This window comes from Halichoerus grypus, chromosome 8 (assembly GCF_964656455.1).
Source record: "Halichoerus grypus chromosome 8, mHalGry1.hap1.1, whole genome shotgun sequence".
Taxonomy (NCBI): Eukaryota; Metazoa; Chordata; class Mammalia; order Carnivora; family Phocidae; genus Halichoerus; species Halichoerus grypus.
Window position 1 is genome coordinate 40,125,648 of NC_135719.1, and position 15,650 is coordinate 40,141,297.

Sequence of the window (15,650 nt, forward strand, 5' to 3'; positions counted from 1 at the left end):
CCTGGGTGGCTCAGTCTTTGGGCGCCTGCCTTAGGCTCAGGTCGTGATCTCGGGGTCCCAGGGTCTAGCCCCACATTGGGCTCCCTGCTCAGTGGGGAGTCTGCTTCTTCCTCTCCCTCTGCCCCTCTTCCGCACTGATTTTCTCTCTCTCTCTCTCTCTCTCAAATAAATAAATAAAATGTTAAAAAAAAAAAAAAAAGAATCGATGTCCTTGCGGATGAGGTGCCCGCCCCCTGTCAGTTCTCCCAGGGAGGGTCTGCCCCTCACCAGCACCAGGGTGTGCTGACTCCGCTGGGCCATAGCCACGCAGATGGTTTTGTAGCCCTCAGCTGATCCCTTTAGCTCCTCAGACAAGGTTCTGGCGTTGCCCACAAGTGCTCGCAAGAGGGGATCCCTGGAGGGATTTCAGCTCCGCCCAAGAGGAAGAACGTTATCTTTCTTGGACATCCCTGTGGACTCCTCCAGTGGCTGATGCCACCTCCTCAGGTCAGGAACCAGCATGTATGTGGCTGATGCCACATCATCCCTATCGAGGCCATCAGAAGCCCCAGAGAGATGAATCACCTTTTTAAACCATTCCTGTCCCCGCCGCCCCCCCTGCCGCCACCCCGCCTTCCCTAGCCCTGGACCTCTGGGGGACAGAGTCAAAGTTATACTTGGCCTTAATCTCTGCAAAAAGAATAAACCGGAAATCATTGCAACTGGTTGGAGGTCAAGGGAGGCTAATTTTGGGAAACAGTCTGGAGAAGGTGGCAACTTAAAAAGAGGAGGTATCTCAGTGTGGGACCAAAGGGGCCCTGCACAGTGACCACCAGCCTTGGGAAACCCCAGATATGGCCTGCTCAGGCCATCTGGACTTGGGCCCTCTGGCCTGCTCAGCAAACCTTCAGCCTTCCCAAGCCCTGTCTTTAGCCACAGACCCAGGCTCAGAAAAGTCAGCTGTAGTCATCAACGGCTCCCCAGCCATGGTGGAAACAATAGGGCCGGATCTGACCACTCACCAGGGACTATCAATAGCTCTGCAGCAGGAAGCAATATGGGGTGATGCAGGAAGTTTTAGCCCATTTGGGGTCCAGCACTGCACGTGGTCTCCATCTGGCCTCAGAGCCTTTGCTCCCTGGTGGACTCAGTCCGACGAGTTGCCACCCCCACCCCCAAAGACATCTGGGAGCATGGCCCAAGAGAGAAGCCGGGATGGGTGGGCTGCCTGTTTGAGCACCACAGTGGGAGGGCATGGCATGGAAAGCATTGCCCAAGAACCAAAGCATAGGGCATTTAGGAGAAGGAATTTGAGCAGGGATCAGTGTGGGGTAGGGATGGTTCTCCTGGAACTCCATTTCGGGGGCTACGATCATCAGGCCAGGTTACCCAGTCAAGGATGGTTTTCCTTTAGGCCCGAGAGGGACTAGACCCAGGATGGAGAATCCTCTAGGGCCCAGGGGAGGAGAATTAGAGCTGGCCGAGGCCCCTGGCCCCAGGAACCTCTGAGGAGGAAACGTGAGTTGCTTGGAATGGGTCTGGCCTCCTTTGGAGCCAAGGTCTGGGCTGGACACAAGGTGAGGCTGTGCCTTCTGGCGCCAGGACCAAGCAGGTGATGGGCCACACAGAACCACGAAGCTGCACCAGCATGAACTCCCTCCTGCAGCCTACTCATCCTCTGCAGCCCCTCTCCTCCTCCAGGCACGAGTCCGTACTTTGACCCCAGCCCCCTCTCTCACACAGCCTCCTTCTTCGGAGAGAACCACCTGGAGGTGCCTGTGGCCACGGTTCTGACCGACATAGACCTCCAGCTACAATTCTCCACGTCCCAGCCCGAAGCCCTGCTTCTCCTCGCAGCGGGCCAGGCGGACCACCTCCTCCTGCAGCTCCACTCTGGATACCTAGAGGTCAGTGATGCCTCCCTGCTGGCCTCCTCCTCCAGCCCTGAATGGTCCCCCAACCAGCTGGGTGACCCTGTGTGAGCCACTTTCACCCGGGGTCTCTAGGTCTCCACTGTGAGGTGAACAACAGCACAGCCAAAAGCGTGGCTCCCTCGTGACCTGGCTGCGCCCTGCAGCCTGCCCCCCCACACTCCCACCGCAGCCCCCGGCCAGCCCTTTCCCTCGCTGCGGGCCTGTGGTCCAGGCCAGATGGCCGTCTCTGACCTCTCGCTGCCAGGCCCTCGCTCACCACACGCCCTGGGCTTGGCCCTGCCCCACCCCCGTCTCAGCGCGTCCCCTAGCACTGCCCTGGGCTGGGTGCCCTCTCCTGGGACTCAGCAACCCTGTGAGCGCCCCTGCCGAGCACCAGTCACCCCGCCGTGCTGCTGTCTGTCCGTGACAGGGGAAACAACCAGTACTGCCAAAGCTTCTCCGTTTTCCCGTTTCGTCCTGCCAGTCACCACAAGCTTTAGTAGCAAAGAGTCCTCTGGATCTCTCTCTTGAGGCTCCCCCCTAACCATGAAGAGTTTGAGAACCTGAGGTCTTAGTCCAAATTTGGGAAAGCCATCAGCTTCCACACCCCAGTGGGGAGAGGACTAGGACGGTCAGAGCACCTGCTGCTGCCATTGCTTCTCACTGCCACAAGGTGTCACTGTTGAGCGAAGGCCAGGTACAGCCCAGGCCTGATGCTCTCGCTCTCGGCCAGGTACCGGGATGCCTCAGCCCTGTGGAGGTGCTCCGTACTTGGACTCCCAAGGCCACAGTTCTTAGTGCTCTGCTCTTCCAGTTCCCATACTCTGCCACCACCCATTCTACCATACGGTCGTGGGAACACCACACCAGAGCCAGTTCTGGTGCCAACGTTGTAGAGACAGAACTGCGTTCTCCTCTCCCCAAGGATCTCTCATCCCAGATCCAGGAGCTTTTCTTTACGTAACCTTCAACACAGAGAGCACCTGGAATTGGGCTCTCCATCCCTGAGCAGTGAGCCTGGCTGCCCCTGTGGCCCCAAGGTGTTCAGGGGATTCCCAGGTGCTCATTATTCCAGGGGTGAATCTTCTGGATGCCAAGGTGATTTTCTGGTGGATCTCCCCCATAGGAAAGTTGGGGAGAGTAAAAAATGCAGACTGAATCTCTAGGAAAGCATCGTGCTATATGCCAGTTCTCTGATTCCCATCAGGAAGCCCAGAGCCCATCTAGACCTGACTCAGAGATCACTTTGGTGAGTGTTTGGGGGATAAGTAGAGGTGGCAGGAAGGAGACAGTGGTGGCCTGAGAAGCCCCTGTCCCAGGACCTCCACTCTGGGCACTTTGCTGTGGCAGACCCGCTATGTTCTAACGGTAGAAGCAGATGAACTCAAAGTGCTGCCCCCACTCCCATTCCTCCATCTTTCCCCAGGTCAGACTCACCCTGGGCCAGGAGGAGCTGAGGCTGCAGACCCCAGCTGAGACTCTGCTGAGCAACTCCGCCCTCCACACCGTGGAGCTGACCGTTTCAGACAGCGAGGCCTTGGTGTCCGTCGATGGGCTCCTGAACACCTCCGCCCCCATCCTGGGGGCTCCCCTGGAGGTCCCCTATGGGATCTTCCTGGGGGGCCCTGGGAGCCTTAGCCTGTCCTACCTGAAGGGAGCTAGCAGGCCCCTGAGGGGTTGTCTCCACGCTGCCACCCTCAATGGCCGCAACCTGCTGCGACCACTGACCCCAGGCGTGCACGAGGGCTGCGCTGAAGAGTTTTCTGCTGATGACAGTGTGGCCCTGGGCTTCTCTGGGCCCCACTCACTGGCTGCCTTCCCTGCCTGGAGCACTCGGGAGGAAGGCACCCTGGAGTTTATACTCACCACTCGGAGCCAACAGGCGCCCCTGGCCTTCCAGGCAGGGGGCCGGCATGGGGATTTCATCTACGTGGACATATTTGAGGGCCACCTGCGGGCTGTGGTGGAGAAGGGCCAGGGCACGGTATTGCTCCACAACAGCGTGCCCGTGGCCGATGGGCAACCCCATGAGGTCAGCGTCCACGTGGATGCTCACCAGCTGGAAATCTCCGTGGACCAGTACCCCACACGGACTTCCAACCGTGGGGTCTTCAGCTATCTGGACCCACGTGGCAGTCTCCTCCTGGGGGGGCTGGACACTGACTCCTCTCGCCATCTCCAGGAACACCGCCTGGGCCTGGCCCCGGGGGCCGTCAATGCCTCGCTGCTGGGTTGCATGGAGGACCTCAGCATCAATGGCCAGAGGCAGGGACTCCGGGAAGCCTTGCTGACGCGCGGCATGGCGGCAGGCTGCAGGCTGGAGGAAGACGAGTATGAGGAGGACCCCTATGGCCCGTATGAAGCTTTCTCCACCTTGGCACCTGACGCTTGGCTGGCCATGGAGCTGCCTGAGCCCTGCGTCCCTGAACCAGGGCTGCCTCCTATCTTTGCCAATTTCACCCAGCTGCTGACCATCAGCCCGCTGGTGGTGGCCGAGGGTGGCACGGCCTGGCTCGAATGGCGGCACGTGCAGCCCACGCTGGACCTGAGCGAGGCCGAGCTGCGCAAATCTCAGGTGCTGTTCAGCGTGAGCCGCAGGGCACGCCACGGTGAGCTCGAGCTAGACATCCCCGGTGCCCAGGTACGGAAAATGTTCACCCTCCTGGACGTGGTGAACCGCAAGGCCCGCTTCGTCCACGATGGCTCTGAGGACACCTCCGACCAGGTGATGCTGGAGGTGTCCGTGACAGCCAGGGCGCCCGTGCCCTCCTGCCTTCGGAGGGGCCAAACTTACATCCTGCCCATCCAGATAAACCCCGTCAATGACCCACCCCGTATCATCTTCCCACACGGCAGCCTCATGGTGATCCTGGAGCACACACAGAAGCCACTGGGGCCCGACGTTTTCCAGGCTTACGACCCAGACTCCGCCTGCGAGGGCCTCACCTTCCAGCTCCTTGGCACCCCCACCGGCCACCCCGTGGAGCGCCGAGACCAGCCTGGGGAGCCAGCAACTGAGTTCTCCTGCCGGGAGCTGGAGGCGGGCAGCCTCGTCTATGTCCACCGAAGTGGGCCAGCCCAGGACCTGACGTTCCGGGTCAGCGACGGGCTGCAGGCCAGCCCTCCCGCCACACTGAAGGTGGTGGCTGTCCGGCCCACCATTCAGATCCGCCACAACACAGGGCTGCGCCTGGCCCAGGGCTCCGCTGCCCCTGTCTTGCCCGCCAACCTGTCAGTGGAGACCAACGCCGTGGGGCAGGATGTGAGCGTGCTGTTCCGAGTCACCGAGGCCCTGCAGTTCGGGGAGCTGCAGAAGCAGGGGGCAGGTGGGGCCGAGGGTGCCGAGTGGCGGGCCACACAGGCATTCCAGCAGCGGGATGTGGAGCAGGGCCGCGTGAGATACCTGAGCACTGACCCGCAGCATCGCACCGAGGACACCACGGAGAAGCTGGCCCTGGAGGTGCAGGTGGGCCAGGAGACCCTGAGCAATCTGTCCTTCCCAGTGACAATCCAGAGAGCCACAGTGCAGCTGCTGCGGCTAGAGCCGCTGCACACTCAGAACACCCAGCAGGAGGCGCTCACCACAGCCCACCTGGAGGCCACCCTGGAGGAGGAGGCAAGCCCCAGCCCCACCACCTTCCACTATGAGGTGGTCCAGGCCCCCAGGAAGGGCAATCTTCGGCTACAGGGCACACGGCTCTCTGACGGGCAGGGCTTCACCCAGGATGACCTGCAGGCCGGCCGGGTGACCTATGGGGCCACGGCCCGCACCTCAGAGACAGTCGAGGACAACTTCCGCTTCCGTGTCACAGCCCCGCCGCACTTCTCCCCACTCTACACCTTCCCCATCCACATTGGTGGTGACCCGGACGCTCCCGTCCTCACCAACATCCTCCTCTCGGTGCCGGAGGGTGGCGAGGGCACCCTCTCTGCTGACCACCTCTTCGTCAAGAGTCTCAACAGTGCCAACTACCTCTACGAGGTCATGGAGCGGCCCCGCCATGGGAGGCTGGTTTGGAGGGGGGCACAAGACAAGGCCACCGCGGTGACATCCTTCACCAATGAGGACCTGCTGCGGGGCCGGCTGGTCTACCAGCACGACAACTCCGAGACCACAGAAGACGATATCCCCTTTGTGGCGACCCGCCAGAGTGAGGGCAGCGGTGGCATGGCGTGGGAGGAGGTGCGGGGCGTCTTCCGCGTGGCCATCCAGCCCATAAACGACCATGCTCCCGTGCAGACCATCAGCCGCGTCTTCCACGTGGCCCGGGCTGGGCAGCGGCTGCTGACGACAGACGACGTGGCCTTCACTGATGCCGACTCCGGCTTTGCTGACGCTCAGCTGGTACTGACCCGCAAGGACCTCCTCTTTGGCAGTATCGTGGCCGTGGATGAGCCGACGCGGCCCATCTACCGCTTCACCCAGGAGGACCTCAGGAAGAGGCGAGTCCTGTTTGTGCACTCGGGGGCCGACCGCGGCTGGATCCAGCTGCAGGTGTCTGATGGGCAGCACCAGGCCACCGCGCTGCTCGAGGTGCAGGCCTCAGAGCCCTACCTCCACGTGGCCAATGGCTCCAGCCTTGTGGTCCCTCAAGGAGGCCAGGGCACCATCGACACCGCTGTGCTCCACCTGGACACCAACCTCGACATCCGCAGTGGGGATGAGGTCCGCTACCGTGTCACAGCCGGCCCACACTGGGGGCAGCTGCTCCGGGCCGGCCAGCCAGCCACGGCCTTCTCCCAACAGGACCTGCTGGACGGGGCCATTCTCTACAGCCACGACGGCAGCCTCAGCCCTCGGGACACCCTGGCCTTCTCTGTGGAGGCAGGGCCTGTGCACACAGACGCCACCCTGCAAGTGACCATTGCCCTAGAGGGGCCATTGGCCCCACTGCATCTGGTCCAGCATAAGAAGATCTACGTCTTCCAGGGGGAGGCGGCTGAGATCAGAAAGGATCAGCTGGAGGTAAAGGGCCGGGGGACGGGCAGAGGTGATAGGCCTGATGAAGGGGGCCCTTGTGGTGAGCCCTCCTGCCAGGTGTGCTTGGCTGTCCGGGGATGAGCCTGAGGTGACCGCCAGGTCAGGCGTCTGTCCGCGCCCTGGGTTTGCACCTGCACACGTGCACTGGGGCGTGCCTGAGAGTCTCTGGGGGCGTTTGCGCGTCTGCCCACGAGCTATGTGTGCCTCCACACGTCAGGTGCACACACGCACATGCTGTGCTGACCGTGCGGGTTCCTGGGCCCCACCCAGACCGAGGAATCTCTGAAGTGGAGCCCGAGAATCTGCATTCTAATAATAAGTTCCCTGGGAGATTTTCATGGGTACAGACTTTGAGGACCAGAGGCCTTGGAGACAGACTTGTTTGATCTCCAGGCTCCCGTGTCCTCAGCTCTTTTCCCAGACCCCAGACCAGGCTCAGGACCTGGAGAGCTGCTGACCATCCAGGAACCTCACAGAGCAACCGCAGGCCTTCCAGCAGGCCTACTGACCCAGTGTGTGACCTCAGGCCAGTCCTTGCCCTCTCTGCCACACTGCCTATTTCTGAGCCCTTCTGAGTGGTTCCGGCTGTTCGGATTTGGGGGCAGACTGTGACTAAACATGTCTGGCATCAGAAAGGCTTTGCCCTGAAGGAGGCATCATTTGAGCCAGGCTTTGAAGAGTCTGGGGTTTCAGTGGCAGGGAATGAGGGGACAGTATTCCAGGCAGAGAGAACAGAATTCTGGAATACAGACAGTATTCCAGGCAAAGGCACCGGATCAGGAGTGTGAGTTGGGGGTGACGTGTGGCCTTCTGTAGCTGGCCCATCAGGTGAGGGAGCCCGCAGTGGCCCTTGGGCGGGACCTGGGTCTTCTCGCCCCGTAAAGCCTGTAGTGTGTGGCGCCCGTCCCTCTCAGAAGGGTGGCCCGCCCTCTGGTGGTGAAGAGTAGCAATAGCGGGGGCAGGGGCTCCCTCTGTGTATGTGCGCGTGCATGCGTGTTACAAGGGCGTGTTATGTGTGAGATGTACGTGTGTGTCTGTGTCCACACATCAGTGTGTGCTGATATTGCACTCTGTGTCACTGAATCTGGGGGCATGTGACGGGGTGGGGCCGGCACGAGGGTGCAGCCCCCACCCCCCACCCCCACGACCAGCTGCATGTCTGGGTGGTGTGTGTGTGAGCCTGAGAGCGCCTCTGTGCGTCTAAGCAAGCGGTGGTGTCTGCGGCCCTCCCCGGGAGACCGAGCCTGTTCTGGCCACCTAGGGACCATGACAGCCTCCCTCTGTGACCCTCCGTTACCCAGGCAGCCCAGGAGGCAGTGGCTCCCGCTGACATTGTGTTCTCGGTGAAGACCCCCCCGCGGGCCGGCTACCTGGTGATGCTGTCCCACAGCGCCTCGGCGGCCGGGCCGCCCAGCTTGGACCCGGTGCAGAGCTTCTCTCAGGAGGCGGTGGATGCCGGCAGGGTCCTGTACCTGCACTCCCGCCCGGAGGCCTGGAGGGACGCCTTCTCCCTGGATGTGGCCTCAGGCCTGGGTGCGCCCCTGGAGGGTGTCCGCGTGGAGCTGGAGGTGCTGCCTGCCGCCATCCCCCTGCAGACGCAGAACTTCAGCGTCCCTGAGGGCGGCACCCGCACGCTGGCCCCTCCACTGCTCCGAGTCACCGGGCCTTACTTCCCCGCGCTGCCAGGCCTGGAGCTGCAGGTGCTAGAGCCGCCCCAGCACGGGGCCCTGCGGAGAGAGGACGGTCCCCGAGACGGGACCCTCAGCGCTTTCTCCTGGAAAGAGGTACAGCTCTCAGGGAGGCCCTGGGCGTGCAGCCTGGCTCTGGGCGCAGGGCTGGGGGGAAGCCGTGGGCACTCCCCATCTGGGCGAGCCGCCCACAGGAGGCAGGGCGTTCCCACGGAGGGAAGGCCTCTGCTTTAGATCCCTTACGTCACTCCCTCCTCTCTGGGCAACTGGAAATGACTGTCCCATCTCCCTGACTCCTTCGGTCCTTCACTCTGGGAGAAATGGCTGTCCCCATTTCCACCTGCAGGAACGGAAGCTCTGAAGGAGTCAGGCTCCCCCCACACCCAAAGGCAGAGCAAGAAAGGTGCTCGGCTTGAGACTCACCCCGCTCTCGGGCCTGCTGGGGCCTGACCTTCAGCCTTGGGCCTGCCTGCAGGTGGAACAGCAGCTGATCCGCTATGTGCACGATGGGAGTGAGACGCTGACAGACAGCTTCGTCCTGGTGGCTAATGCCTCAGAGATGGACCGCCAGAGCCATCCTGTGGCCTTCACCGTCACCATCCTGCCCATCAACGACCAACCCCCCATCCTCACCAAAAACACAGGCCTGAAGGTGAGAGCAGCCTGGGGTTACCTCCTACCTCTCTTCCCAAAGAGAGGCCCAGCACATAGCTTCCCCTCTCTGAGCCTCAGTTTCCTTCTCTGAAGGAAACATGCCTCACTAGGTTGTTGGGAAGAGAGAAGAGTTATTGCACTGAAAATAGAACACAGGTATGAGACTTTGTTATTGAAGACTTATAAGTGCAGCAGGCAGCCTTGTGAATGGCCATCCTTGGCCCTGCTGTTCCCTGGACTCGCCCTCAGCAGGAGGCTTTTTCTATGGCTCAGGACCAGAACTCTTGAAGAAAGTTCTTTCAAGCCCTTAAGGGTGGACTCCAGGTAGAGAGTGGTTAAGCTCCTCACTTGCACCCACAGCCGGTGAAGGCCACACCTTGGCTTCCCGAGCTCTGCCCCTTACATCCCCACAGAACAGCAGTGCCCTCACTCAGCAGAGGTCAAAGCTGGGGCCCAGGCAGGTCACAACATTTCTCCACGATCACAGAGGTAGTTACTGGTGGAACAGAAAGGGCATGGCTTGACCAAGATCACACAACATAGTGGATGGGCAGGGCCTTGATGCCAGCTTCTAGGGTCAACAGGAGCCATGGAAGGATTCAGAAGAGAGCTGACTTGGGCTGTCTGTGATATGAGGCACTGGACACCTTCGATGGTAGAGGATGTACCTGAGGGAGCAGTGCAGCGGTGGGGAGGGCAGCAGAGTGGTGGGCAAACCGGCTAACGGCTGCCCTGGAACCACAGGCAGATGGTGCTGTGTGGCATCTTGGCCAGCAGGTGATGCTGTCCACCGTGTTTGTGCCAGGAGCCCGGCGCTCCACGCGGTGGCCCCCCTCCGGAGCTCGGCCTGGGGGTAGTCTGGGGCTGGGAGGAGGTGCCCTGGAATCCCAGAGGGCTCGGTTTTCCCTGTATGGGAGCCCCTCCCCGAGGCTGCCCAAGTTGCTGACCCAGCCAGAGTCAGGTAACAGGATCCCAGAAATGGGATCCTGCCCTGCTGGCAGGCGGGAGGCCGAGGGGGGCTGCTCTTCGCTCTGAGCATGGGGAGGGGCTGCCCACACCCCTCCCCCACCTGGTTGGGCCTCGGGACTGCACTGAAAACACCTGAACCCTCATGGCAATGCTGCTTCCATGCCAAGGGACAGGGGCCAACCCTCAGCCCCTCCAGCCTCTGTGCCTCCCATGCCCTCCCTCACCTGGAAGGGGAGCCCATTCATAAGCATCCTGGAGAGGCAAACTCACCATTCCCGGAGTGTGCCCAGCCCATGCCCAGACTCACTATGGAGGGTCTAAATGGAGACCCCTGCCCTGCCAGTGAGACAGAGCCACTCAATGATAGCGGCACAGTCAGTAGGGGCTGGGGTGGGGGGAGTTCTCTGAAGGGAGAGAACTTGGTGAGGGTAAGAGCTGGGGGCTTCCTGACGTCGGGGACATGAGCTGGCCTTGCAGGACAAGCAGGATTAGGGCGGAGAGAAGGGAGCCTGGGCCCTGGGGTGACAGGGGAAGGTGAATGGGGTGGAGGGCCCTTTGTGAGGGGGAGCCCAGCATGGCCCGGGCCTGAGCTGCAGTGTGATGGTGATGGCCTCAGGGCCAGGGAGGAGCAAGGTGGGAGAGCGTGGTGGGGACAGAACCTTCACAGGCCTGTGTCCCCAGATGTGGGAGGGGGCCACGGTGCCCTTCCTTCCAGAGGCCCTTAGGGGCACAGACAGCGACTCAGGACCGGAGGACCTGGTCTACACCATCGAGCAGCCCAGCAACGGGCGGGTGGTGCTGCGGGCGGCGCCAGGCACCGAGGTCCACAGCTTCACCCAGGCCCAGCTAGACGGCGGGCTCGTGCTGTTCTCGCACAGAGGTGGGTACTCAGAGGTGCGGTGCCCTGAGGATGGGGAGCCACCATGGGCCAGCGAGACCCAACTCCACCCCCATCCGCAGGCGCCCTGGACGGTGGCTTCCGCTTCAGCCTCTCCGACGGGGAGCACACTTCCCCCGGACACTTCTTCCGAGTGACGGCCCAGAAGCAGCTGCTTCTCTCCCTGGAGGGCAGCCGGACGCTGACCGTGTGCCCAGGTGGGTCTGCCGAGCACGGCATGCCTTGTAGGCCAGGTGACACGCCAGGGTCACGCTGCTTCGCCAGCAGTCGCAGACCTCGCCCTGGCTCCTGGTCCAAGGCCAACAGGCCCCTTCTGCCTCTCACAGGGTCGGTCCAGCCGCTCAGCAGCCAGAGCCTGAGAGCCAGCTCCAGTGCAGGCACCGACCCCCGACACCTGCTCTTCCATGTGGTGCAGGGCCCCCGGCTGGGCCGGCTGTTCCATGCCCAGCAGGGCAGCACTGGGGAGGCCCTGGTGAGCTTCACTCAAGCCGAGGTAAGGGCCCAGCTCTCTATAGCCACCACGTAGACTCCATTCAGCCCCGGGTGGCCCACTCTGCCTGTGGACGTGGACACCGCTCCCACATCGTGGGTAGCAGACACTCCCTGGCCCCACCATGGCCCAGGCTGTGCCTGCCTTGCCCTGCGGGAGCCACCAGTCCAGTAGGCAGAGGGTGCGAGAGATCCCGGCCCAGAGCAGGGATAGGGTCCTGGGGCATGGCTTCCAGAAGCCGCAGGTGGACCTTAGGAGCTGGAGAGGGTGCTCTGAGTCAGGGACACTAGGATACCCCCGTGGCTAGTGAGGGGCCGTACTTGGTTCAGGGGTGGAATTTGACATGAAGGCAGCTGTTGGGCTTGTGAGAGATGTGAGCCTAGGGCTCAGGTCAGAAGCCTGCAAGAAGTTGAGCGGATCCTGGGAGCAGATGAGTGGACAGAAGGCAGCCGAAGAGGTTGAAGTAGGAGTGAAGCTGCCATCTCTCTTCAGGGCCTAGCTGTCCAGAGCATGCCAGAGGCCACCGGTTAAACACTAGAACTCTTAGCCATGGGAAGAGGTATACTGCTAGGTTGCTGGGAGCCTCTGCACCCACTGTGCAGGGGTGGGGGCGCGGGGGGGCGGGCAGCCATCGCTAAAATCAACACCCCTTCCAAGTGCAGGAGGTACTTACTGTGAGTGCCTGGCAGCCTTGGCTCTCTCCAAAGGTAGCGCAGGTGGGGAACTTTCAGGCATCAGTGAAAGAGGTGGCTCTAACAAGGGGTACACGGCAAAAGGTCTCACGTCGGCATCCCCCGGGCCCAGGTTTTCTGTTCTCATGAACCCCTGGCTTCTGCCCAGGTCTCCTTCCCACAATAAGAGATTCAGGAGGGTGGCGGCTGCAGCAGCTAAGCACCCTGAGTCCCTGGGAGCCACTGTCATCGGATGCCCAGGAAGGGGGAGGGAAGAGGACCAGGCCCTCAGGGTCCCGCCCCCACCCACAGTGCTTTCCCCACACCCCAGCAATACGTGGGATGAACGTGAATGGCCACCAGGGGGGCAGGATGGCAGTGCCACCCTGGGAAGCTGGGAAGAGGCTTCGTGGCAGAGACTTTGTCCTGGCTTTGGGGCAGGGGCAGGGCAGGACTGGGTCGTGTCTTGACAGCACCATTGTCCTGCAATACTGAGTTGGGTGGGGCAGGGATCAGGTGTCCCGTTTTGCAGACAAGGAAACTGAGGCTTCCTGAGATCGGGTGACTATTCAGAGCACACGGCTAGTAAGAGGCAAAACCAGGATTATGGCTTCTGACTGCTAGTCCAAGATTTCTCTCACCAGAGGACAGCGCTTGCTCCCAGAGCTCAGAGACCCCTCCCCATCTTGCCTGTGATTTGCCTCACCCCCAATCAGACACCTCCCATCCACAGAAGTTCCTGCAGGCATCCATCCTCCCACCCCACTCCTGGGGGTCTCCACTTCCTGCCACCCTTCAGCCTGGGCCAGAGGTTACAGCTGACAGTCCCTGCGGGCCACATCTGGCCCACAGATGTGTTTTATTTGGCCTACACAAGGCATTTAATATTTTTAAATTAATGGTCAACATATAACCTTTGGGGGATTTTACACATAGACACACACACAGACACACACACACGCACACACACACACACAAAAGCCTGATTTCCAGTTTCTTTTTTTTTTTTTAAGATTTTATTTATTCATTTGAGAGAATGAGTGCAAGTAGGGGGGAGGGGCAGAGGGAGAAGCAGACTCCCCGCTGATCAGGGAGCCCAACATGGGGCTCGATCCCAGGACCCTGGGATCATGACCTGAGCTGCAGGCAGATGCTTAACCATCTGAGCCACCCAGGCGCCTGTGATTTCCAGTTTTTTAAAAGGCTCTGTTCCCTCCTACAGCAATCAGCTGAGGAGTAGCCACCCCTTTCACCCAGGCTCTGCTCCCCCTTTAGAACCAAGGTGATCCCCCTTCAGCATGTGGGTGGCTCCCCTGTTAGATGGGGAACTGCTCACCAGGTCATCACTACCCTGCGGTCCTAGAGTCTCCCACACGCTGGGACCCTGGGTTCCATCTCAGTATTGCGCAAGCCCTGTTTTTCTGAGAAGAAGAAATAGATAAGCCACGAGGACACATTTGGATTAGCAGGGGGAGGGAGCATAAGTGAGGAATATCCCCAGGTGTTTACCAGGCATACAGCCCTGGAGAACAGCAGGGATTGTGGCAGTGGGTAGGAGGCGAGGTCGCAGGGTAAGGGGTCAGAGTGGGATCTTTGTGGTCAAAGGAGGAGTCGCTGTACTATCTGAGCAAGAAGGACAGTAACCTTACTTACATTTTAAAAGTCTCACTCTGGCTTCAATGTTAAGAACAACTGTAGGGGAGGGATCAGGGGCCAAAGCTGGGACACAGGAGGCCATGGCAATAATCCAGGCCAGAAGTGATGGCATGGGAGAGAGGGAGGAGTCAGGGATGACTCCAGGGGTTTGGGCCCGAGCCACTGCAAGAACAGAGCTGCCATCACGTGAAGCGGAAGGACTAGCAGGGGTACACAGGTCAGGAGTGGGTCTGCTGCAGGCCACCTTTGAGCCGGCCCTTAGACATCCACACCGAGCTGCCGGAAAGCAAGTGGAAATGTGAGTCTGGAGTTCGGCAGAGAGCAGTCTGGGATGGAGATAGAAGTAAGGGGGTCATCTGCAGAGCTGACCTAGGAGGACACGTGGGATGTGCCTGTAGATGGAGAAGACTCTAAAGGCCAAGCTATAGACATTGGAGAGAAGAGGGGGGAGAACGGAGTCTGTGAAGGAGCAATTAACGAGGCAGGAGGAAAACATGAGAGTGGGACACGCTGGAAGCCAGCGGATGGTAGAGGAAGGAATGCACAATTATGTCCAATGCTGCCAAGCAGGTGAGTAACACGAGGCCCATGAACCCACCATTGGATCTAACAATGCAGACGCTGTGGGCACCTTTGGGTGAGAACAGGAGGAAAGGCCTGGGTAGACTGCACTCAGGACAGCATGCGGGACATTATAGACTATTCTTTTTGGAGTTTTGCTGTAATGGAGAGCAAAATGGAGGAGAGGGGTGACAAATTTGGTGGAAAAAGTGAAGTCACGAGTCTTTTCTTTAAGAGGGAAGAAAGGGGGCGCCTGGCAGGCGTGGTCGGTTAAGCATCTGAGTCAGTTTCGGCTCAGGTCATGATCTCAGGGTCATGATCTCAGGGTTGTGATCTCAGGGTCGTGGGATCGAGCCCTGCGTTGGGCTCTGTGCTTAGCGCAGAGCTTGCTGGAGTTTCTCTCTCTGCCCCTCTCCCCTGCACGCGCACAGGCTCTTGCTCTCTCTCTCTCTCAAAAAATAAATAAATACATCTTTAGAAGAAAAAAAAATGGAAGTGGAAGAGAGAATAACATGGTTGAGTAATGATGGGAATGTTCCCTTTTGGGGGGAAATTGTTGCCATAGGAGAAAGAAGGAAGATGGTAAACTGGTGTCTTCAGTGGGGAAGAGGGGCAGGGACCCAGGGCAGAAGCGGAAGGACCAGCTGTTGACAGAAGCGATAGAATACTGCTTTCCCTGGGGGCTCAGAGAGGTGAGGTGATTTGCCTGAGGTGGCAGAGCCCAGATAAGGCATCGGGCTCCAGGGCCAGTCTCCTCACTGCCACATGACTGCCCATGTGACCCACTGGTAAGGGAGAGCAGGGGTTACAGACATGGGCCGGGGAGAGCCAGGAGAGCCGAGAGTGAGGCTGGGCACGGAGGGCTCATCAAGGAGCCTGGAAGGGGCTCCCGGGCGCCACGGGCTCAACCTGCCTCTCATCCCAAAATGGGGTGCCCCCACAGGTGTATGCTGGGAATGTTCTATATGAGCACGCGATGCCTCCTGAGCCCTTCTGGGAGGTCCACGATACCCTGCAGCTCCAGCTGTCGTCACCCCCTGCCCCCGATGTGGCCACCACCCTTGTTGTGGCTGTGTCTTTTGAGGCTGCCTGTCCCCGGCGCCCCAGCCGCCTCTGGAGGAACCAAGGTGAACCGCATGATGGGCTGGCACAGTTGGGGGGACCCTGGGCGGGTCCAGAGAGGAGGGGAC

At 60.4% G+C, this 15,650-nt stretch overlaps 2 protein-coding genes across 5 annotated transcripts in view; one reads left to right on the forward strand and one right to left on the reverse strand.

Moving 5' to 3' along the window:
* The window catches only part of SNX33 (sorting nexin 33), a 63,791-nt gene that overhangs the window by 19,584 nt on the left and 28,557 nt on the right, over nucleotides 1-15,650 (reverse strand). Inside the window, exon 2 of one of the 4 annotated variants that reach the window (XM_036090000.2) lies at nucleotides 12,246-12,324. The exons of the other annotated variants lie outside the window; for them this stretch is intronic. Within the exon in view, the coding sequence (XP_035945893.1) occupies nucleotides 12,246-12,324 (79 nt within the window). The remainder of the gene's footprint in view (nucleotides 1-12,245; nucleotides 12,325-15,650) is intronic. 4 annotated transcript variants of the gene reach the window in all.
* The window catches only part of CSPG4 (chondroitin sulfate proteoglycan 4), a 41,703-nt gene that overhangs the window by 16,810 nt on the left and 9,243 nt on the right, over nucleotides 1-15,650 (forward strand). The window contains exons 2-9 of the mRNA XM_036089991.2: nucleotides 1,723-1,886; nucleotides 3,319-6,858; nucleotides 8,175-8,657; nucleotides 9,037-9,213; nucleotides 10,866-11,064; nucleotides 11,145-11,279; nucleotides 11,409-11,575; nucleotides 15,404-15,587. Coding sequence (XP_035945884.2) covers nucleotides 1,723-1,886; nucleotides 3,319-6,858; nucleotides 8,175-8,657; nucleotides 9,037-9,213; nucleotides 10,866-11,064; nucleotides 11,145-11,279; nucleotides 11,409-11,575; nucleotides 15,404-15,587 — 5,049 coding nt within the window. The remainder of the gene's footprint in view (nucleotides 1-1,722; nucleotides 1,887-3,318; nucleotides 6,859-8,174; nucleotides 8,658-9,036; nucleotides 9,214-10,865; nucleotides 11,065-11,144; nucleotides 11,280-11,408; nucleotides 11,576-15,403; nucleotides 15,588-15,650) is intronic.